This window comes from Equus caballus, chromosome 16 (genome assembly GCF_041296265.1).
Source record: "Equus caballus isolate H_3958 breed thoroughbred chromosome 16, TB-T2T, whole genome shotgun sequence".
In the NCBI taxonomy this organism is placed as follows: Eukaryota; Metazoa; Chordata; class Mammalia; order Perissodactyla; family Equidae; genus Equus; species Equus caballus.
In genome coordinates this window covers 14,630,511-14,654,265 of record NC_091699.1, presented here as the reverse complement: position 1 = coordinate 14,654,265, position 23,755 = coordinate 14,630,511, and the positions used below count along the sequence as shown (strand labels likewise).

General features: G+C 55.7%; 1 protein-coding gene across 9 annotated transcripts in view; it reads left to right on the top strand.

Annotated features, from left to right (window-relative positions):
* Positions 1–23,755, top strand: part of GRIP2 (glutamate receptor interacting protein 2) — a 98,746-nt gene that overhangs the window by 68,296 nt on the left and 6,695 nt on the right. For 4 of the 9 annotated variants that reach the window (XM_023619911.2, XM_070237196.1, XM_023619907.2 and 1 more), the window contains 17 exons: positions 524–610; positions 1,144–1,219; positions 2,311–2,456; positions 3,292–3,439; positions 3,552–3,721; positions 5,353–5,478; positions 5,885–6,034; positions 8,528–8,714; positions 9,215–9,360; positions 10,050–10,130; positions 11,422–11,488; positions 11,589–11,734; positions 12,832–12,976; positions 14,994–15,133; positions 15,731–15,910; positions 16,916–17,093; positions 18,963–19,068. In XM_023619911.2, the coding sequence (XP_023475679.2) occupies positions 524–610; positions 1,144–1,219; positions 2,311–2,456; positions 3,292–3,439; positions 3,552–3,721; positions 5,353–5,478; positions 5,885–6,034; positions 8,528–8,714; positions 9,215–9,360; positions 10,050–10,130; positions 11,422–11,488; positions 11,589–11,734; positions 12,832–12,976; positions 14,994–15,133; positions 15,731–15,910; positions 16,916–17,093; positions 18,963–19,068 (2,279 nt within the window). Of the gene's footprint in view, positions 1–523; positions 611–1,143; positions 1,220–2,310; positions 2,457–3,291; positions 3,440–3,551; positions 3,722–5,352; positions 5,479–5,884; positions 6,035–8,527; positions 8,715–9,214; positions 9,361–10,049; positions 10,131–11,421; positions 11,489–11,588; positions 11,735–12,831; positions 12,977–14,993; positions 15,134–15,730; positions 15,911–16,915; positions 17,094–18,668; positions 19,069–23,755 lie in introns of all 9 variants that reach the window. The other 5 variants (XR_011426801.1, XR_011426802.1, XR_011426800.1 and 2 more) reach the window with 2 other exon arrangements.

Genomic DNA, 23,755 nt, shown 5'->3' with positions numbered 1-23,755 from the left:
CGGCAATACGCTGTCACCAGGAGGTGGCAGGGTCCTGTTTATAACCCATTGCCATTTTGCTTATTTAGTTTCCAGATGGTTTTCCTGTAGACAGGAAATTTTGGGAATGTGGGCCGAATAAATTGTTCCCTGCCCCACCACTCTGCCCACCCTACTACCCTGCACTGAGTACAGTGGCCTGGGGTCTAGCTTAGCTCTGAATTTTCAGAGCTGGTCTAAAGTCTTAGAATTTGAATAACTGGAATTCAACCCTAGCTGGAGCCCACCAGCTGTGGACTGAAGCCTGCGTTCTCTCTGTGTGAGCGTGAACAGGCCCTCTCCCCTTTCTGAGTGTGGACCAAGTGGGTATTAGGGAAGAGGGTTCCTCTGAGCCTCACTTGTCCTACCTGTGAAAGGGGGACAGTTTACCCTCCCTGTGATCTCCGCGATTGGTCACCCAGCTCTCCTGGAATGAGCTTCGGGGACGTCTGCCAGCTTGGGGATGGGACTGAGGGACTCAAGGGCGTCCTCCATTTCTCCCCAGCCCCTGAGAACAACCCAGGCATCGTTTCAAAGACAGTGGACGTCTCCCTCTACAAGGAGGGCAACAGCTTTGGCTTTGTCCTCAGAGGTCAGTGCAAGAGTCGCCCTCGGGGTCGGGGGGCGAAAGGAAGCTACCGCTGTTTCCGCGTGTGCTGCTTTGCTTTGATGAATATAGCTATAGATGCATGACATAGACCAATCAATAGATGATGGATAGGATCCTGCTTCTGACCCTAGAGAGCCTAGGGCCGTAAGTCAAGTGTTTGGTGGAAAGATGTGCCATGCCATGAAGTGTGCATGGCTGGGCGTGAGCGGGAAGAGTGGACCAGAAGATGATGGCGGGAGTCCCCACCGAGGCTGAGAATGAAGTTGGGGCCTGCCCACCAGGGCAGAAAGGGAACTAGGATGAGCCACGGAAGAGAAGCGAGCCCTTAGCAGAGAGGCCTTTGGTCACGTCCCCTGCATTTAGTCCCAGCTCTGGGGAGTTTACAGTCGGTGCCCTATGTGAGCGAGGGCCGGGGAACAGCAAGGACGAGGTCCTCAAACAGAGTTAACTCAGGGAGCCTGGGCGTCAGGGCGGGAGTGCCAGATGGTTCCTGCTTCTCGCTGAACTCCGTCCAGGTGGTGCCCACGAAGACGGGCACAAGTCCCGCCCGCTCGTCCTGACCTATGTGCGGCCCGGCGGCCCTGCCGACAGGTGAGCCTGCTGGAGGAAAGCTCACAACCTTGCCTGCACTCGCCTCCCAGGGCCCTGTGAAGAAGGCAGAGCGGGCCCATTGTGCCCACTCCCCAGATGGGCAAACTGGGTGGGTGAGGGGACAGCCCTTGCCCAGAGTGGCGCAGGGAATTATTGGTGGAGCCAAGACTAAACCCCAAATGAGAGAGACCCTAAGCTCCTTCTTCCCCAGCCTCCTACGTCTCAGGGGCAGGGAGGGAGGGAGCCTCCGTGTCGGGTCCATGTTCCTCTCCTGGCCTTGGTTTTCCTCTCTGTGCAATGGGTCCCAGATGGCAGTCCCTAAATGTTGCTGTGGGAGCCTTTGGGGCCCGGGGATGGCGCTGCTGTGGCCCCCTGTGGCTCAGCCTCCCAGTCTTGGCTGTGCTGCCAGCCTGGCCCTGCCTGGGCCCAGCCCAGAGGCTCGAGGAGGGACTGTGGGGAGGAGCGTGTCCAGTGCGCAGCCCCTGCCCCTGCCCCCGCGGGAGATTCCTGGCCATTTTAAGAGAAGCCTGGAAGGGCCATGCAGAAATCTAAATGCGTCCTTGGGACAGGGCCTGTGCCAGCTATTCAGAGAGCCTCCCAGGATAGCGCCGGCCACCTGCTGGGCAGGCGTTCCAGGGTGGGGCCTCGACCCAAACCGAGGGGAGCCCCCCCAGCCCACCAAGTCCATTCCCAGGCGCCTTTGTCACCAGGCCAGAATGCCTGCTGAGGAGCCAGGGTGGGAGCAGAGGGACCTCGCGATGGCCGCCCCGCCCCGCACGCTGTGGTCTTCAGTCTCCTCTGTCCCTGGGGCAGGCGGGTGGGACCTCAGAGGGCGTCCCCAGCTCAGACCTTCTGGGTTTGAGCCGGGACTGGGACTTCACTGGGCACCAGGTGGGCGGGAGCTGTTGAGGCGACCGACTCGTCCGTCCCCTCCGCTTCCTTTGTCTCACAGAGTCACTAGTTCTGTCACCCACTCACGGGCTCTGTCCCTTTCTCCTTCGCCCCTCGTGGCCCCTCCCCTGTCCTCCGAGCCCCCAGCTGTCCCAGCACCTCTGGCAGGGCCAGGCTGCTGACCGGGCCCTTCCCTGCAGGGAGGGCTCCTTGAAGGTGGGTGACAGGCTGCTCGGCGTCGATGGGATCCCGCTGCACGGGGCCAGCCATGCCGCCGCCTTGGCCACCCTGCGGCAGTGCAGCCACGAGGCGCTCTTCCAGGTGGAGTATGACGTGGCCATCCCAGGTGAGGTGGGGCCTGAAGGCTGGGGTTGGGGCAGGAAGAGGCCCAGGGCAGGGAAGAGTGGGCACGGATCCTCAGCACTGTGAAGGCTGTGTGCCCTTGGGTCAGTCGCTGAGCCTCTCTGCGCCGCTGTGGGTAATAAACACTATGTGCTGCGCATTGTTTGATGCACTGGGGGGTCCAGCTGAGAACAGTACAGATGGGGTCTCTGTTCTCAGGGAGCTGCCGTTCTGGTGGAGGGAGATGGACAGTAGATAGAATAAGTCAGATACAGAGTGTGTCAGATGACGTGCCGTGAACACCATCAGGGAGAGAGCTGGGAGCAGCCGCGCGCCCTCTAACTGGCAGCCACCCAAGTGAGAGAAACGTGCCGGAGGCTGGGCCAGGCTGGTTGCTGCGGGCAAGGGTGGAAGGGGCGGCTTCAGGAAATGCGGCGGAAGTGGAACTGGCCTGGTTCTCGGGGCTGGACACAGTGGCGGGGCCAGAGCAGGAGGAGCTTTCCAGCCGCTGGGTGGGTCGACGGGCGCTGTCTGCTGAGATGGGGAAGGCCCGCAGTGGTACCCTGCGGTTCAGTGCCAGCATACAACAGGCTGTCAATAAATGTGAGATTAGTGTCAGCCAGCGGAGCCCGGGGTCGGAGCCCCTCAGACCTGAACCCCTGCCCTCCTCTGCGGCTGAGCGGCCGTGTGCCCTTGGACGAGGCCTTGTCCTGCACACAGCACCGTGTTCTGGGCTGCCTAGTGGTGCGGTAGTCCCTCCCTGGCATATGGCAGAAAGGGCCCTGCTGGAAAGGGCTCAGGATTTGCATTTCAAGCTCCTCCTTCCTTCCCTGTGCCAGATACGGTGGCCAGCGCTTCTGGGCCCTTGATGGTGGAAATAACCAAGACGCCGGGATCCGCCCTGGGCATCTCACTCACCACCGGCTCCCACCGGAACAAGCCGGTCATCACCATCGACCGCATCAAGCCGGCCAGCGTGGTGGACAGGTGGGGCACACGCCGGGTGCTGCCGTGGCAGGGGTGGGCATGCGGTGGGAGAGGCCGCCCAGCGCTCTGTCCGGCCAGACCAGCCTCCACCTTCACCCCTCCCGCCGGCCAGGAGTGGGGCCCTGCATGCTGGAGACCACATCCTGTCCATCGACGGCACCAGCACGGAACACTGCTCGCTGCTTGAGGCCACCAAGCTCCTGGCCAGCGTGTCAGAGAAGGTGCAGCTGGAGATCCTGCCTGTTCCCCGCAGTCGGAGGCCCCTGAAGCCCTCGGAGGCAGGTGGGCTCAGCTCAGACCTGGGTTCAGCTCAGGGCCCTCAGCAGGTGCAGGGGAGGCAGCCAGGCGGTAGGAGGGCCTGAGGACCACCTGCGAGGAGCTGGGGTCCCCTGCCTGGAACGGGGAGCTGAGTGCTGGAGTTCTGAGAGCAGAGGGAGCAGGTGGGCTAGGGGACCAGAGGGCCGAGCTGGGGGCTGGGGCAGGGTGAAGTGTGGTCAGAGCGAGGCCGCTCCGGGTCAGGAAGCGCCTCCAGCAGTCCAACCCTGGGCTTTGGCTTCAAGTCCCGGCACTGCCCCCTGCTGGCCAGGCGCCCTGCCTCTCTCAGCCTCAGTTGCCTCATCTGTAAACAGGAGCGAGGACTCGACTGCTCAGGCTTGGGGGAGGTTGCAGGAGGTCAAGGACAGAGCCCGGCCCAGGGCTGTGGGTTCCAGCCTCAGTCAGGACACAGCGTGTGGGCAAGGCTGGAGTGTGCTCACCTGTCCTCCACAAGCCCCACCCGGAGAAAGATATCCCCTGATCAGATGTGGGGGTGGGGCTGTGGGAGGGTCCACTCTGACAAGGCCACAGCCAGGGGCCCATCCAGGAGGCCTTGGGCTTGAAGTCCTGTCATTGTGTCATTCATTCCCACCTATTTACGGAGCCCCTGCCAAGGGCCAGGGTGGCCTGGGCTTCCCGTGGGTCGCCTGGGTTCATCCTCCCACCATCTCTCAGGTCCGTGTTGCTGCTATCCCACTTTCAGAGGTGGCCGAGGCTCAGAGAAATGTGTCTCCTCCAGGGGGCACACAGCTGGGACAGTCCTCCTGGCCTGTCCTCCTGGCCCTCGTTAAGTGGGCCTCCGCTGGGCACTGGGCAGGCTCTAAGCCCACCACACGTGTGAGCCCATCCTGACCCTCCCCGCTGCCCTGGGAGGTGGCCGCTATCCTAGTCCCATTACACAGATAATGACACAGAGGCACAGAGGGCCTCGCTCATGCCCCGGAGACAGCCAAGCTCCTGGGTGAGGGTGAGGGTGCCGCTCCGGGAGGCAGAGTCAGTGTGCCACGGCTAGCGGGTCCTCTCTTGACGGGTAGCCAGGCGGGGCCCTGGAAGCTCCACAGCAGAAGAAGCGGGACAGGGCCTGGGGCATTCCGGGCGAGGCGTGGCGTGGCCTAGCCTGGAGGATCAGCTGGGGAAGGTGGGGAAGGCAGGATCTCTGGGGTCCCCGGGAAGCAGATGCTCAGACGGAGCAGGAGTGCCAACAATTCTCGGGGGCAGGCCTGTGAAAGGCTGAAGTGGGAGCACGAGGAGCAGCCTCAGGGGCGGGGCGGGCGGGTCTGAGCAGCGCTCCGCGCGGTCTGCAGGCTGGAAGGGCCACGTGCTTGGCCCCGGAGGACCCCGAGGCGCTGCGCCACACCTCCGCCGGCTGCCCTTCTCGCAGAGCCGCGGCCAGTTTTCGCCCGGTTCGGACCCGGCCCCGCGCTCCTCCTGTCCCTTTGACGCGCGCGTCCAGGCCCTGGGCGCAGACTCCCGAGCGCCGCCCTCGCTCCGGGGAGGCGCGGGATCCCGGCCCTGCCGTCCGCCCTCATCCGCAGGCGCAGCGCTCGGGGTTCCGGCCGCTCCGCCCTGACTCGGCCTCTCTCCCGCCCCGGCCGCAGTGAAGGTGCAGAGGAGCGAGCAGCCGCGCCGCTGGGAGCCCTGCGCGCCCTCCTGCCGCAGCCCCCGGCCCGGTCCCCGGGGACCGCCTGCCTGGGCCGCCGCTGGTGCCCCGGACCCGAGCCGACGTAACGTGGCCTGCACGGCGCGTGCATGTTTCACGGGGCGGAGGCGTGGGGGTCCTGTCCGCGGCACCCTGCGCCCCAGGGATGGGGGTCCTGCCCGAGGCACCCTGCGCCCCAGGGATGGGGGCTGCCCGCGGTACCCTGCGCCCCAGGGATGAGGATCCTGCCCGAGGCACCCTGCGCCCCAGGGATGGGGGGCCTCCCTGGCGGCTGCGCCCCCAGGTTTGGGAAGCCTGCAGTCTTTGAGGCCCAGGGGGGAGACGAACCCGAGGTCCCCAGCGAGCGGTGGAGGTGAAAGGGAGAAGGCACCCCCCTCCCCATCCCCCCGGGGTTGGGCGGCTTCAGAAGCCGCTTGTGGCAGGGTGGAGGGCCCTGCTGGGTTCACGGGGCTGTGCTCTCATCTCCCCAGCCTTGTCCTCGACTCCCTTTTCCTCGCCGACCATGAACCACGCCTTTTCCTGCACCAACCCCAGCACCCTTCCCCGTGGATCCCAGCCCATGAGCCCCCGGACTACAGTGGGGCGGAGGAGGCAGCGAAGAAGGGAGCACAAGAGCTCATGTAAGCTGTGGTCTCCTCCTTCCCCTTTGGGCTGCGTTGCTGCCTGAGAGAGAGATTTGCCAAAGAGGGGTGGGTATTTTGGACGTGGCCCCAGGTGTTGATGGGGTCGTTAAATAGCATGAGTGGTACACCAGGCTGCTGTGGATGGTTGGGGAGGTTGTGCATTGCACAAGGACATACCTGACGGGTGCCACTTTGTACATTTTAGTCTTGCATTTTTATTATGGAAAGTTTTCAATAGGTAATGGCAAAGTGTCCTGAGGAAATGATGCCTTTTCAGATTTGTGTGAAGCTCTCACAGTTCATTTTCTTTTCATTCGGTCCTTCTGATCCATTCAAGGAGAAAGTCTGAGTGTGGCGAACGGTGTCTTTACCGCCTCTTGGACGTTTTTAATTTCCTCTAAGACAAAGACACACAGGTCTGAAACTAGCTATCGGGGATGTAATCGTCTTCACTTTTACTAGATATATATTTCTACTCACCTTTTGTTTATAAACATTTCTCTTTATTTATAATGGCTATGTATATAGTTCCCTTTTGAAATGAATGTACTTAACTATTTAAAAAAGTGAATAAATATGAAGATAAATAGTAGTGAATGATAATGCAGGAGGCATGTGGGAGTAGTGAAAGTCATGAGAATGTCCAGAATTTGGAAATTTTTCCTGGGAAGTTTTTACTTTGTTGATGTAGAAAGTGTACCCCACTTCCTGCCATGGGAGTTGCCTCCAAGGAAGAATGGAGGGTCAAACTGGGCCATTTGGAATTGAACCAGGTTAGGGAAAAAAGGAGTACAAGTCACCTGGCACCTGAAAGGAGCTGAATATGGTTATGAACTTCCCAGGAGTCAAGGTGAAAAGGGAAGCACTTCAGTCAGTTGAGAGATAAAATACACCTTTACCAACCACCTTTGTCAGCCACTGAAGCTGGGGATGTGTAGGTGAAAAGATTCAGAAATGCTCTTCATAGGCAGCGGCATGTGGAGGCTCGGGGCTCTTGGGACCCCTTTCCTATGCCCTTCCGAGGATGGGTGCCTAATAAAGTATTATCATTATTATTATTATTGATGATAACAATTAGTTAAAAAATCATTTTTGAATACCTCCTATGTACCAGGCACCATTCTTTTTTCTTTTGAGGAAGATTAGCACTGAGCTAACATCAGTGCCCATCTTCCTCTACTTTAAATGTGGGGCGCCTACCACAGCATGGCTTGCCAAGTGGTGCCATGTCCGCACCCGGGATCCGAACCAGTGAACCCTGGGCCGCCGAAGCGGAACGTGCACACTTAACTGCTGCGCCACCGGGCCGGCGCCCAGGCACCATTCTTATCATTAGGAATGTAATAGTGAAAAAAATAGTCAATGTAAATAGAACAACACAATATACCTGACATCATAATATATTACACACATTGTAATGTGTAATATAAACTATAACAAAATAGTATATGAAGACATAATAGTATAATATAATTAGTAATAGAATGAAATGCAATAAATTTTATTTAATAAGTGATATCCAGTATCCATATTAATAATAGGAATGTTTTTATATGTGGAATATAAAAGTGTATATTAAGAAACATAATCCAATAGTTAGAAAGTAATCGTTGGACTCTGCAATTCCACACCTAGGGATCTGCCCAAGAAAAATGAAAGCATATGTCACGTCCGCCCAAAAGCGTGTATGTGACTGTTCGTGGCGGCGTTATCCAAACTGTCACAAAGGTGGAAACAACTCAGATGCCGTCAGCAGATGAACAGACAGACAGAATGTGGGGTCCTCACAGGGGTGCCATTCAGCCTTAGAAAGGGCGACATGCTGATGCTCCTGTTATGCGGACGAACTCTGGCAACGCGATGCTCAGTGAGAGGAGCCAGGCGCAAAAGACCGCGTGTTGTGTGATTGCATTTCTGTGAACTGTCCAGGACAGGCGTGTCTACAGAGAAGGAAGTAGCTCAGTGACTGCTCACAGGAGAGAGGGGGTGGGGGCCATAGCTAAAGGGGACAGGGCTTTTTCTGAGGCGATGAAAATGTTCTAAAATTGATTGTGGTGGAGGTTGTTCAACTTGGTGAATATACAAAAAGCCATTGAATTGTACCCTCAAGATGTGTGAATATTAGGGTGGGTGCATTGTGCCTCAGTAAAGCCGTTACCAAACATAACATAACATGGACTATGCGTATACTAGTGGCGATCTGATATGATGTGATACGCAATAATAAAACAGGACGTGACCTGGCATAGTATCAGCGACCCTCAGGACTTCTGTTCCACAACCGGCAGGCCCAGGAGCCGTCTTCCTGGATCCTGGCCACAGCCCTGCGGGTGGGGTTCCGTCCCATTGCCCGGGGAGGAAGCCAGGGCTCAGGGCAGGCTGTGACGGGCTGGCCCGTGAGTCGGGCCTCGAGGCCGGCGCGGGGCTGGCTGGGCGGGAGGGAGGGCAGCTCTGCCCGGCCCGCCTGAGCGCCATGCCGCCTCCCCGCAGTGTCGCTGGCTTCCAGCACAGTGGGACCCGGTGGGCAGATCGTGCACGCGGAGACCACGGAGGTCGTGCTCTGTGGAGACCCTCTCAGCGGCTTTGGCCTCCAGCTCCAGGGCGGCATCTTCGCCACCGAGACCCTGTCCTCCCCGCCCCTCGTGCGCTTCATTGAGCCGGACAGCCCAGCTGAGAGGTGAGCCTGCTGCCCCTCCCCGCCGGGCCTGCCACTCTCCAATTCAGGGGGCTCATGGACAGCCAGGGAAACCGAGTCAGACACCAAGCCTGGCTGTACAAGGGTATCTCGCCTAACCATCACATCAACTCCATCACCAGCCCCATTTTACCTATGAGGAAACTGAGGCTCAGAGAAGCTGATTCACTTGCCCGGGGTCACACTGCTCCTGAGTGACCCAGGACTTGAACTCCTATCTGTCTGAAGTCAGAGTCCTCTCTATATGCATCTCGTAAGGTGCGGCATCATCCCCATTGGACAAACAGAATCTGAGGCCCAGTAAGGTCACACCCTTCTCCAGAGTCACGTGGTAAATTGCCTGAGGACCTCTGGCTGGCAGGGGCTGAGCTGAGAGTCACACCACGGGCAGGCTGGGCCCTGCTCCTGCACCATGTCCTGTCTCCCTGTGGAGCTGGGATGGTGATGGACCTGCTTCTCTCTGCCGGGCTGCCCGGGTTCAGGTGTGGGCTGCTGCAGGTGGGGGACCGTGTCCTGTCCATCAACGGCATTGCCACCGAAGATGGGACGATGGAGGAAGCCAACCAGTTGCTTCGAGACGCCGCGCTGGCCCACAAGGTCGTGCTGGAGGTCGAGTTCGACGTAGCAGGTGAGCGATGCCTCTGACTTCTCCGGCACCCCACTCTCATCTCCACCGGCCCCCATCTCCCTTCTCCCAGGGTCCTTTGCAGCATATGCCTGAGCACTGACGGTGGGAAGGAAGAAGGGATCCCACGGCCCGTGTGAGGGTGATGAGGGAGTTTGCAAACAGGACCTGGGGAGGGCGGCTGGGGGCTCAAAGTTCTCTGAGCCCCACACAGCAGCTCAGGCGAGAATTCCGTCCTGCGGGGCGGCCCCTCTGTGCTTTGGAAGGATGTTTCTCTGCAGCCCTCACTTCCCCGACTGAGAGATAGGGGTGGAGTCCTTCTGCTCCAGGGGTGTTCCCATTAGATGAGGTGAATCGTGTGCGAGCACCCCGCTAAGGCCTGGCACACAGTGGTTATTCCGCGAATTGTCTGGATCTGAACCGGGTTGGGTTTGGCTGTGGGGATCCCCCTGGCTGGCAGTCATGAGGTCTGGGGCCCAGTCCCAACTCTGCTCTGACCAGGTGGGCTGGTCTTGGGCGGATCTGTCGGCCCACCATGCCTGAGTTTTCTGTCAGTCAGTGGAAGAAGCAGCATGGGCTTGGGACACCGACTTTTTGGGGTCTCTTCCGGCTGGAGCAGAATGGGTGTGTGGCCGGGCCCGCCTCAGGCTCCTCTCCTGGGTCTCACCGAGTCCACGTCTCTCTGTGCGCAGAGTCCGTCATCCCGAGCAGCGGCACGTTCCACGTGAAGCTGCCCAAAAGGCGCGGCGTGGAGCTGGGCATCACCATCAGCTGTGAGTCCCTCCCCGCCCCACGGCCTGCCTGGCCCTGGGGCCAGCCCACCTGCCAGGAGAAAGAGGTGCCCAGCCCCGGGGGCGGCCGCTGGCCTCTTCACAGCAGGGACACACGCCTGGCCCCAGGGGAAAGGCTCCGGTGGGAGGCTGACTTGAGTCCTTCCACCCTGTCACGTGCGGCCGTGTGTCCTCAGCAAGACCTGAGCTTCTCGAAGCCTCAGTTTCCCCTTCTGCACAATGAGTGTCTTCTAGCCTTTGGGTCTCCCGGTGGGATGGAGCGGCATGTCAGGCACCAAACGCATGGGCCAGGTTTGGTTTTCTGTCTCGCTCCGTGTTCCCAGGGCCCAGAAGAGGCCTGGAACACAGTAGGTGCTTAATTCATGTTCCCATTCTGGTCACCAACGGGAAAACCTATCAGCACAATTCGATTTTTTTGCAAGAAAACTTAGCCACTCCTGTGACACCCGTCTTGGGTTGTATTCCTGCAGGACCGGCTTGGCAGTTGGGCATTCGGTGCAGCGTGCAGGGTTTATGCGGGAGAGCTCTCGGGGCCATAGCTGGGAGCCGTGAGGGCAGGTGGAGGGGGATGTGGCACCTCGCATGCCAGCAGTGTGGCGGGCGGGCGAGAGGAAGAAGCCAGGCTGTGACGCAGTCGCCCACGAGGGCTGGGCCAGCCCCAGGAGAGCTCTAGGGCGGGAGTGGTGCGGCCGTCCTGTGCGTAGCTGGGAGGCAGCCTTGCTCCGCTGCGTGGACCGGTTGTGGGATGTGGGCTCACCTCGGGGCACTCCTGGGCCACAGAGTATTTCCAGAGAGGCAGCCGCCGTGAGCCGTGCTGCCAGCACTGCCTGCAGCTGGGGGGGAAGAGCCGACTGTGGCAGGGCCACCCTGCCCCAGAGGCTCTGGGTCCCCACCCTGGGCCAGGTGCTGCTGGGGACACAGACACCAGCCAGATGCAGCCCCTCGGGGAGCTCACAGTTTGCTGGGGGATGGGCTGAGCAAGAGGAAAAAAGGGCTGATGTGGATTGAGCACCTACTGTGTGCCAGGGTCCATGTGAGGTTTCCTGCCTGCCTTGTCTAGTTTCATCTCACGACAACCCCATGAGGCCTGTGGCATCATCCCCATTTTACAGAGGGGAAACTGAGGCACAGAGAGGGGAGCTGATTTGCTCAGTCACCCAGCTGGGAAGCAGTGGGAATGGGGCGTGTGGCTCTGAGTCCACGCCCCAGCTCCTGGCCCCCACTGCCGAGGCTGAGGTGATGGAAGGTTGGACTCTGTCCTCTTGTCCTTCAGCGGCCAGCAGGAAGCGAGGGGAGCCCCTGATCATCTCTGACATCAAGAAGGGCAGCGTGGCACACAGGTAGGGGGCCCGGGGCACATGCAGGGGGTGTGGTCAGTGAAGGTGGACATGGCACCTCACGCGCCAGGCTCCTTCCCGACCCCCACTCCTGCTCATGTAGGACGGGCACTCTGGAGCCAGGTGACAAGCTGTTGGCCATCGACAACATCCGCCTGGACAACTGCCCCATGGAGGACGCCGTGCAAATCCTGCAGCAGTGCGAGGACCTGGTGAAGCTGAAGATCCGCAAAGACGAGGACAACTCTGGTAGGGCCCCACCCCCCGCCCCCTCTCCAGGCCCGTGCTTTGACCACGGGGGCTCCCCTCGGCCGAGGGGCTCCAGGATGGGTGCTCCCCAAGGGCTGGCTGGTAGAGACTCTTTGAGTGAACAGACGTGGGAGGGGGTGGCACCGTGCACTTCTCCCTGTCACTGGGGATGTCGGGCAGTCTGAGATGCACAGAGCCCAGCAGCGGAGACCCTCAGGAGCAGGTCGCAGCGGAGAAGCGGGTGGAATGGGAATGAGGGTGGGGCTGCGCTGCTGTGAGGGGGTGTGAATGAAGGAGCAGAGGCTGCAGACTCAGACCCCTGAGGCCAGGCAGGTGACCGGAGTGAGTGAACTGGACAGAGGGAGGAAAACGACACAGGTCAGTGGGGCAAAGAGAAGGGTGAGGACTATGGCCACGGGAGAGCGAATCGCTCATTCGGAGGGGCAGCCACCAACTCCTATCCTGAAAAGGGGGTCACTTGTGAACAGATTTCTGCTTTTTTTTAAGAAAAGCTGGAGATCTGGTTTCTTCTTATCATCATTATCATTGTTACCATCATTATTGTTCTTATTATCTGTGGTGTGTGAAATCTGTATTTTAGATGCCAGTTCCATGTTTCTTTTCTTTTCCTTTTTTTTTTTTTGAGGAAGATTAGCCCTGAGCTAAGTACTGCCAGCCCTCCTCATTTTGCTGAGGAAGACTGGCCCTGAGCTAACATCCGTGCCCATCATCCTCTACTTTATATGTGGGACGCCTACCGCAGCATGGCTTGCCAAGTGGTGCCATGTCCGCACCTGGGATCTGAACCGGTGAACCCGGGCTGCCGAAGCGGAACGTGCACACTTAACCACTGCACCCCCGGGCAGGCCCCTCTTTTCCTTTTTTTTTTAAAATGCTTTTTGGGTGCAAGAAAATATTTCTGGAGGCATAAGATGGCCTCCAGGTCCCCAGGTTGAGCTGTCTGAAGTCATGGCTTGAGTGAGTGGGTGAAGGGATGGATGGGTGGATGATGAGTGAGTGCCCTAAGGCTGGAGGCTGGGGGCGCCCAGCTCCTGGGCCTGCCCCCTGGGTCCTGCCTGATGGGTCTGCCCTTGCAGATGAGCAGGAGACGACAGGTGCCATCAGCTACACGGTGGAGCTGAAGCGCTACGGGGGCCCCCTGGGCATCACCATCTCCGGCACCGAGGAGCCTTTCGACCCCATTGTCATCTCAGGCCTCACCAAGCGCGGGCTGGCTGAGAGGTGAGCCAGGACTCCGTGGGGACCCTGGGTGGGCCCGGGGACCCTTATGGGGCAGAAGCTGGGCTTTGGGATCAGCCAAGCTGGATTCTGACCTTTCTTCCAACATGGGTCCCCTGGTGATATGGGGCCTGTCCCTCCCCTCTCTGAGCCTCCATTGGGCAGAGGTGGGCCAGCCCCTGCAGACGGCCGGCTCCAGGTACATGCTGGACAGTGTGCGCTCAGTCCCTGCTCCCTCCCAGCCTGGCTCCACCGCTTCTGGAAGGTCAGCATTGTGAGCCTTTTTGGAGGGGCTGCTGTGTGCCTTTCTAGTACAGGGGCCATGTCCATCCCGGGTTCCCCTACAGCCTGGGGCTTTTCCTGCCCCTGCTGTCCTCTCCCCTAGAAAGTGTCCCCGCAGTTGTGGCAGCTGGGGGAGCTGTGAGAAGTGGGGTGTCCCGGGCTGTGCGGCTTGGAGGGAGAGCGGCGAGTGGGTCTGGGACCCAGAGGTGGAAGGGGGCCCCCTGGGGATCACAGGGAGGCCACCCCAGCGTGGGTGACGTGAGCGTTTTCCCGCGAGCTCCCGGCACTGACAGGAGCTGACTGTAGAGGGAGAGGCTGGCTAGGTCTGGCGGGCAGGCTGGGGCGCAGCGGGAGGCCCGGGATCCTGGGGCTCAGGCTCCCCACCGCTCCGTGTGGCGTTTCCGCTCCTGGAGCGCCCCCTGCTGGACACCCGGCAGACCACAGAGGCTCCGCGGACGTTCTCCCCTCTGAGTCGCCCTCCTCCCGCGGCTGCTGGGCGCCTCCGCCTGGCCGAGGATGCTCGGCGTGTCCCACTGCGCGCTACACGTTTGTTCATCAACTTTCTAGGAGCCACATTAGAAAAGTAAAAAGAAACAAATAAAATGAGTCTTAAGTATACGTTTATTTCAACATGTAAAAATTTTTAACAAAATGCATTACATTCCTTTTTTATACTACGTCTTCAGAACCTACTGTGTTTTTATACTTTCGGCACATTGCCACTGGGGCCAGGCGCGCTCCGGGTCCCTGCAGCCACGTGTGGCTGGTGGCCGTCGTGCTGGCCTCCCCCTCTGAATCCCCCATTCCCTGACTCACTCATTCCTCAGGCCCCTGGGGAGCTTGCTGGGCAGTGCTGGGCTGGGGGGGGCACACAGGCTGGCCCGACTCTCCGTGAGCTCCACCTGGGGGGCGACATCTACCTTTGGGGTTCAAGACCCCCGCCCCAGTCCTCTGCGTCCCGACCCCCCACCAGGTCGGGTGCCTTCTCAGCACCAGCTGCGGGCTTCTCTCCGCCCTCCCAGCCCTGGCTGCTCCTGGGAAGCCCCTCCCCGCCCACTCCTAGAGCCGCTATGTAATTGGTTGGAGGTGGGGGCCAGGCGTCTGCATTGTTTAAAAAGCTCCTCAGGTGTCCTAATGGTATCTAGGTAGAAAACCACTGGACCAGAGCAATGCTGGGGCCTGGCCTTAGCCCCTGGCAGCCCCTTGTGAAGTCAGCTGGCCCTGGGGGATTATGCTCATTCTCTAGGTGGGGAAACTGAGGCCCTGGGAGAAAGAAAGGCTACCCGTGTGTTTCTGCTGGAGGGAAACATGCATCCATTCCATCCATCCATCATTCAATTATAACTGATACAATAAGTATTATCACGCTGACTTTACAGGTGCAGCAACTGAGACTCAGGGAAGCTAAGAACTGGTCTGAGCTTGTGTAGCTAGTATGCGGCCGCTCGTATGTGGGATTCAAACCACACTCAAAACTCAGGCTTGGCCCTGGTTGCAGAACCTAACTTTAGAGTCAGGCAGGATAATCCCCTCCCAGATTCTAGACTTTGTACCTCTATGAAGAGTATACCTTATACCTCTTCATGCAACCCAAGATCACACTTACTTTTTTTGCAGCTGGGTTTAACTGAGGTCAGCTAGGCTTGTGCCTTGGGGGTCCTGAGTTCCCTGAGGGCAGATCATTACTCCGAAACCCTGAGTGTCTGACTCCCATCCCCTGCCTGTGCCCCCTCCCCAGGACTGGCGCTATCCACGTTGGAGACCGTATTCTGGCCATCAACAGTGTTAGCCTCAAGGGCCGGCCGCTGAGTGAGGCCATCCACCTCCTGCAGGTGGCTGGTGAGACCGTCACGCTGAAGATCAAGAAGCAGCTAGACCGTGAGCCTCACCCCACGCCCGGGCCACACAGCCGTTTAGGAAGGCGGATCCCCCGTGCCTCTGTGCCAGGATGTGTGCCCAACCTCAGGCAACCTCACTAATCCTGTGGGGGGGCGGACACCCGGGACAGCTGAGGAGACAAGGCCCAGAGAGGGGCACAGTGGGCCAAGGGCACACAGCTGGCGTGGGGCAGCCTGGGTCGGAGCCACGCTCTTCATTACCTCCTGCCTTTTGAGGCTGCTTGCATCTGTGACTTGTGCGTCCCTCAGTTTCCCTGAGTTTCCCTGAGTTGGCAGGGAGGCCACCATGCGCTGTGGAAGGAACCTGAGCTTCAGGGTCTTGCTTCTGATCTGGGCTCCACTGTTGCTCACCATGTGACCTTGGGCGTGTTGTCAGCCTCCGGAGCCTCAGTTTCCCATCTGTGGAGTGGGTTTGCCTGTTAGCATGCCACCTCCCACCTGTCAGATGCCCCAGCAGCAGCTCTGGGGCTCAGGGCCTGTGAGCTCCCGACCAGACTGACGTGGGGAAACGCTCGCCAAGTGGCTCTGGGTCTCCGAGGTCAGAGGCCAGTGGCAGTGACACCCCTTTTCCTCCCAGGCCCCCTCCCACCCCGCAAGTCGGGCAGCCTCAGCGAGGCCAGCGACGTGGATGATGACCTGCCAGAGGCGCTCAAAGGAAGCGTGCGGGCAGCCCGGGGCTCCCCGGCCGTGCCCAGTGTGGACAGCGCTGTGGAGTCCTGGGACAGTGTGGCCACGGAGGGCGGCTTTGGGGGCCCAGGTAACACCCGGGCCCTCGGACCAGCAGCACGCTCTCTCTGGGCTGCCCCAACTGCCAGGCCTTCACAAGGGCTGTTCCCTCCCCTGTGTCCTCGCTCCTCCTCTCCCAGCTCCGTCCCTTAGGGACGCTCTCCTGAAGGCGACCTGACTGTGCTGCTCAGCATCCCCGGGCCCCCGCTCCTCCGAGTGAACCACGGGCATTTTCATTAGCGTCCACAGCCGATTCCCCCACCGTGAGTGAGGTCAGGGACCAAGGGACTGCCTTCTGTCTTCCTTGTCCCCGGCCCAGTGCCTGGCACCCGGCAGGGGCTCAGGCAAGGTTTATTGCGTCCAGTTGAAGATGGGAAGGCAGAGCCCCCTCCCACCCGTCCTGCGAGACCTGGCTGGGGCTGGACGCCTCCGAGTGCCTGCCTAGACATGAGTTCTCCTGCCCGTGCATGTTGAGACCATGAGTGGCCTTGGGGTTGGGACGCGTGAATCCAGTGGCTGCCCTTTTGACCTCTGTGACCCAGAGCCACGGGGTCTCCCCAGGCCCAGCTCAGGGAACTCGTGGAGCAAGGCCTCTCGGCGGCTCCGTGGCTCCCGGCCCTGGTCCTCACTTGCTGTGTGTCTGCTCTCCCTGGGGTTCGGCTTCCCCTCCTCCAGCACGTGGTCAGCATCTCCCAGCTCACCGCTGGGGCAGGATCTTTAGAGCTTTCAAAGGCAGGGGGACAAGGGTGGCCAAACCGTGAACCTCCCTGTCAGGCGAGGAGCCAGCAGGGCCAAGGCTGGTGGAGCAGGGACAGGGTCCCAGAACCCTGGGGGTGAACTCTTCTCCTGGGTGATCAGGAGATCTGGGGGGTTCTGGGGGTAGGGACCCGGTGGCAGGGGACTCTGGGTAGTCATGCAGGCCCAGAGAGGGCAAAGACCTATCCAGGGCTGCCCAGCATGGCCGGAAATGGGGCAGGAAGGAGGGCAAGCTGAAGGCATGGAGAAGATGCAAATGCTCCCTCTCTCCACTGGCCAGGTTCCTACACTCCCCAAGCAGCACCCCGGGGCGTGACCCCCCAGGAGTGGCGGCCCAGCCGGCTGAGAAGCAGCCCCCCCCCAACTGAGCCCCGGAGGACGAGCTACACCCCGGCCCCTGCTGATGAGAGCTTCCCTGAAGAGGAGGATGAGGAGGAGGACTGGGAGCCACCCTCCAGGTCTGTGGGGGGATGCCACGAGGAGGAGACGGCCCCCTGGCTGGGCTGGGTGAGGGGAGCCAGTCCCTGCACGCGAGTGGGGGGGCAATGGGAGGTCTGGCCTGGACCCTGAGGAGGGGCGCCTCCTGATGGAGGCAGGGAGCCCTGGGCAGAGCATCGCAGCCAGGCCGCGGTGGAGAGGGCACAGGGGCAGAGGTGTGGCAGGGGGAGCAGCCTGGCTTATCCTTCCAGGTCTGGTAACCTGCAGTTCTGAGAAGAGCAGCAGCAGACTCAGAACTTGAACCCAGACCCTCCCGACTTAGCCTGGATTGCTTGATGGCCTCCACTGGGGCCCTCATCACGGGCACCAGCCCTGGCCGGGCGTGTGGTGGCTTCTGTAGTGTCGCCCCCTAGCGAGAGCAGGCCCGTGGAGAACTGCTGCTCCCCTCAGCCCTAGCCACCCCCTTTTTGTGTCTGTGCTTTTGCTCAGGCAGTTCCTTCTGCCTAGAACGCCTTTCCCGCTCCCCTCCTGGCCAATGCCTACTCATCCTTCAAAAACCATCCTTCAGGGCTGGCCTGGTGGCGCAGCGGTTAAGTGCGCATGTTCCGCTTTGGCGGCCTGGGGTTTGTGGTCTGGATCCCAGGTGTGGATATGGCACTGCCTGGCATCCCAAATATAAAGTAGAGGAAGATGGGCATGGATGTTAGCTCAGGGCCAGTCTTCCTCAGCAAAAAGAGGAGGATTGGCAGCAGATGTTAGCTCAGGGCTAATCTTCCTGGGAAAGAAACAAACAAAACCCAGCTCTAGCTCCTGCCCGTGGGAAGCTCCCTGACTTCCTCTGGCAGAAGGCCTTCCTCCCTCCTTTGCTGGTTCCATGGCTGCTATTGCGACCCTCCCGGTGGCACTGGCCGCCTTGCATCTACCTGCCCAATTACCCAGCTGTCTACCTGGCTAGTCACGTGGCACCCCAGCTCAGAGCTGGCACCGATGGGTGCCATATCTACCTTGCGAGTGAGTCCCCAGTTCCTTAGGAGCAGGGCCACACCTTATCCCCTCCACAGCACTGTGCCCAGGGGAGGGCCCAGCTCAGGGTCCGTAGACCCGGCTGGAATGGAGAGAATGTCCTTCAGCCTCATCTCCTCATCTTTAAAATGGGAAGGGAAGTGGGCAACGACTTTGCATGCTCATCCCTGAGGCTCCGTGCAAGAGGAAAGCCTGCATGCCTAGGCTAGAGAAGGTGCTTTGCAAACCACAGCATACTTTATAAACGTCTGGGACTCTGTAGACGGCGAATGGCTTTGTGAACTACCAAGCGTGAAAATGTGACTTGTTGCCATTCTAATGAGGCTTGATTTTAGAGCTGATGACAGGCTTATCCAAGCTGTGATGGAAGTTAGGGGGTATCCTCGACCCCTGCCCCAGCACAAATACTCCATGCTCTCCATCCGTCTGTGTCCTTGCTGGCTCTGGCTCTGTCCCTCTCCTTGTCCTTCGGTGCCATGTGTCTTGGGGGGGCCAGGGGCTGTCCGCTGGGGCTACACCATGGATCTCCTCTCTGTCTGTCCGTCTGTCTGTCTGTCTGTCTCTCTTCTCAGGCGTCCTGTGTCACCGCTCTCCACCCCGTCTCATCTGCCCCTGTTCTAAGTGGCCACCGGCAGTCCTGGTTGCCCCTAACTGCGTCTTCCCCCCGTTCTGTGTCACCAACCACTGCCCTGGGGCCCTAGCACTGCCACCGAGGATGCCTGCCTGCCTACCTGCCCGCCCTCCCACGCTATGGCCCCTCAAGCCCGGCGCTGGGCCCCGGGGCCCTGAAGACTCCTCAGGCCCCAGCCTGCCTGCCCGCCCACCCGCCCACCAGGAGTTGACGCTCTCTGGTTCCTACGTTACAGCCCAGCCCCCGGCCCCGCCCTTGAGGAGGGCTTCTGGCATGTGTTTGGGGAAGCCCTCGAAGACCTGGAGTCGTGTGGTCAGTCAGAGCTGCTGAGGGAGCTGGAGGTATGGCCAACCCCCTGCAGTCCTTCCTGGGGGCGCCCGTGTGTGGACGCCCCCGAGTGTGTGCCCATGGGAGGCAAGCATGTTGATGGGATCCTGCTCATGGGTAACATGTAGCATGCACTCGCCTGGCACCCTTTGTGTAAAGGTGACTTCATGCATGTGCAGACCGTGCACAGACACGAGTGCAAGTGTGACTGAGAGTATTGTGTGGCACATTGGGGTGTGTGCACATATGAACATGTCCAGCATCATTGTGTGTGCATTAGGAGCATGTGTGCATGCATGTGTGTGAGCATACTCTTGCATGCACAAATGTTGAGTGTGTTTTCAGAATATGTGTGTCTGAGTGTGTACATTTGGATGCATGGGGCAGCTTTGGTGTCTGTGCGATATGTGGACATGGTTGTGGGCATGCCCTGTGGAAGCGTGTGGATGTCAACATCAGTGACAACACGGGAGCTGAGGGCCCAGGGAGCTGAGAAGTGGATGCAGCTTCGTGTGAGGTCAGCGCTGCCCATGATGGAACAGGCTGCCCTGGACATCGAGGGAGGACCCGACTGGGTCATTTCCGAAACTCCTTCATACTCGGAGGGCAGTGATTTAAACTTCTGCTTTGTCTGTGCTTTTGCCCCCTTTGTATTCCTAATATTGTTGATTGGGGCCATTTTTTTTTCTCTGTCAGTCTTGCCAATTTCTAGGCTCTTCTAAAAAACCAATCTGAGGCTTTGTTAATTCTCTCTTGTGTTTCCTTGTTTTCTATCTTATTCGCTTCTGTGTTTAGCTTTGATGTTCTGTTCCTTCTACTTTATTTGTTTAAGTAATGATACTTTTCCTGGTTTCAAAGCTCCTTAATCTTCAGTCTTTCTTATTGTCTAACAGAGTGCATTTTAAAGCTATGAGTTTACCTGTAAGCACTGCTTTGGCTGTGTCCCACAAGTTTTGATTTGAGGCACTCTTATTGACCATTCAATTTGAAATATTTTCAGAATTTCACTATGATTTTTATTTAAACCCCTGAGTCATACAGAAGTGGTTTTTTTAATCCAAAATTTAAAACCAGTTCATATAGGCTTTCCTTATGTACTGTGGCCAGAAAATGTATTCAATTTGATAGTAATTTTTTAGAGTTTGTTAAGAGTGCTTTCCTTGTGGCCTCGTGTGTGATCAGCTTCAGTAAAGGTTTCATGTGTGCTTGCAAAAGAGGGTGAATTCCCTTTTGTTGGGTGTAGGGTTCTATATAGATCAAGATTTTTAATAAATTTGTTCAAATCTACATTTTTGCTAATTTTATATGCTTTATTTATCTTTATTTTTTTTTTGTTAGCAGTATGATAAGATTCCCATAATGATTGGAGATTTGGCAAATTCTTAACATTCAGTCAATTTTTGTTTACTAACCTTTGAGGTTATATTACTAGTTTCATGTAAATTCATGATGCTATAACTTTTTCATGAATTTTTATTTTTATTATTAATCAGTATCTCTATCTCTATGTGCTTTCCACCTTGTTGTTGTTAATGCTGTTGAGTGGATTCTGACTCTTGGTGGCCCTGTGGACAGCAGAGCAGAACCCTGCCTGGTCTTTTTGCGCCATCCTCTCACCTTCTGGCGCCATATCAAACAATGTTCCACTGCTATTCATAGGGTTTTCTTGGCCAGTTGTTTTGGAAGTGGGTGGCCAGGTCCTTCTTCCGAGTCTGTCTTAGTCTGGAAGCTCTGCTGAAGCCTGTCCACCATGGGTGACCCTGCTGCTATTTGAAATACTAGTGACATAGCTTTCAGCATCACAGCAACACACAGCTGCCACAGTATGACAACCAACAGACGGGTGGTGTGGTCCCTGACCAGGAAATGAACTGGGGCCGCAGCTGTGAGAGCACTGGATCTTAACCACTAGACCACCAGGGGTAGCTGCTTTCCACCTTAAATTCCATTTTCCCTATAATAATATTGTTCCACTAGCTTTATTTTAGTAATATTTCCTGTCTTTTTCTAACATTTATTTTCAAACTTACTGTATCATTTTACGTGTATCTGTCATGTACTGTATATAGCTGATTTCCCCTCCCAATTTGAGTCTCTCTTTTTTAAGGCAAGTTTAGTCCATTTGTATTTATGGTGATTACTAATATAATTAAACTTAATTCTAGCATATAATTGATACTTTCTATTTATCCTGCTTTCTCTCTACTTCTTCTGATCTTGTATCTTTCCTTCTTTTGTATTGATTAAATTTTCATTCCTGTCCACTCTCTCCACCATCATTTTGGAGATTTTTATAATTTTTATTCTCTTAGTGATTTCTTTGTCATTTATTTTACTTTTAATATTCAATTTTTACATTTAAAACTTTTTTATTGTTACAGAAGTTATACATGTGTATGGTATAAAATTAGATGAGCAAGGTAAAATAAAAAATAAAGCCTAAGAACAAAACATTCTCACCACCCAGAGATCACCACTCTTACTGCTTCAGTGAGTATATATGTACTTTTAAGGTAATGAAATCATGATGTACATGCTTTTTTTGTAATTTGCTTTTCTTAGTCAGCTACTCCATTTTTGAATATATGGAAATATCTTTTAAAAATTTTAATCTCTTCTAACACTAAGACCATATTCAGATTTTCAGAGTTGATTCCAAAGTTCCCTTTGACCTGGTCTGTCCAAACCAGTGTCTAATCCATGCCTGGCACCTGTTGCTATGCCTCTTAAGTCTCTTAATTTTAGTCCAGTGCCTTTTTAATGCCGCTGACTTAAAATTTTTGTTTATCAAGATAAAATTCACATAACATGAAATTTACCATTTTAAAGTGGAAATTGAATGTTAAAAGTAAAACAAATGAATTAAGGATAATCACTAACAATTCAAGGGCTTTTAATATATTCATAATGTTGTGCATCCATCACCAGAACATTTCTGATGTCCCAAAAATCAACCCTGCATCTCCCCATTCTTCTCTCCTCCCATCCCTTAGCATCTGCTTTGTACTTTCTGTCTCTGTGGATTTGCCTGTTCTGGACATTTCATATAAATGGAGTCATGCAGTATATGACCTTTTGTATCTGGCTATTTTTGCTTAGCTTAATGTTGGAGCAAGTGTCAGTACTTCATCCTTTTCATGGCTGAATAATATTCCATTGTGTGGATAGGCCATAACACTGACTTTTTGAAAGGACCAGGCCAGTTGACCTTATCTTAAATTTTCCGCACCTTAATTTTATTTTCCTAACAAAGTCTAAGCAATCCCTTTGCCTCCTCCTGAGTGAGACAGGTGCTTTAGACTGCTGCTCCCTCCCTCCAAACCGTCTCCTCTCATCTCCAAACTTGTTTATAAATTGCTCAAAATTAGTTAGTGTGGGGTTTTAGTGAATGCTTATTTAGTTTTATCAGCATGTTTGACCAATTTCTTTGCTTACCGTTGCTTCTTGCATTCCACTTTTTCCTTCTGATCTCCTCCTTTAAGATGTCCTTTTAGTGAGGGTCTTCAGGTGGTAAACTCTTTTAGGTTTAGTATCCTAAAAATGTCTTTATTTCACCCCAACTCTTGAATGATGGTTTAGTTGAGAATGAATTAAAGTTTTCAGCACATACAAAATGCTCAAAAAATTATAGTTACCATGTATAGCAAATTTATGGGCTTCCAAGCCATTTCATTCATTCTTCTAATATTTATTTAGTGCTTGCTCTGTGCCCTCTACTAGCAATTAGGAATTCCACAACTAAAGATGACCAAGATAAGCAGTTACACACTGTTTTTAAGTTTGTAAAATTGTAAATGTTAGGGAAAAAACGTTTTCCTCAGGGCTTTGAAGATGTTATTCGATTGTCTTCTGGCAACTATTGTTGTGCTGTTAGGTTCGTTGTTGTCTCTTTGAAAGTAACATGCTTTTCCTTCCAGTGGCTTTGAGGATTTCTCTCTCTAATGGCTGGTTCTTTTGCTATGATGTTTCTCAGTGTAAGTTTGTTTTTATTTGTCTTACTAGAGACAGTCTTTTTTTTCAGTCTGGGCACTCATTTTTTTCCTTCTGTGCTGGAAAACTCCTAGTCATTATATTTTAAATATTGCCTCTCCTTTGTTATCTCCTTCTGGCATTTCTGTTAGTCGTGCATTGGACCCCTACCCTCCAGGCGTTCTGTCTTCCATGTCAGTTAACTTTTCTTTCACATTTTCTCTGCTCTGTGTTCTACTTGCTTTCCGTAATCTGTCTTCCAGTTGACTAGTAATACAGCCAAGGAGAGAATTATATAATTCTCTCATTATGAATATATTATCCTTGGCTATATTTAGTCTGCTGTCTCACCTATTTCCTAAATACTTTATTTCAACTTCTACATCTTTTATTTCTATAGTTTCTCTTCATTTTTCAAATCTTTATAGTCTTTTTTGATATGTTTGCTTTTCATTTTCTTATTTTTCTGCACATTTTCAGCAGACTTCTTTTAAAGGTTCTTATGGTTTCTCTGCCTTTTCCTAGTTCCCTGGCTGTGAATTCATCTATCGTGTCTGTGGGCAGGTGGACTTTTTATTTCATCGGTGTGCTCACTTTCAGCAGCACTTGCTCCTGCAGGCATTCCACGTGTGCCATGTGGTTGAAGGATTTCTGTAGGAGCTCCTGAGTGTCTTTGCTGGGGCTCTTGGACTTCACCAGCTCCAGACCAGTTTTCACATTAATATCTCAGCT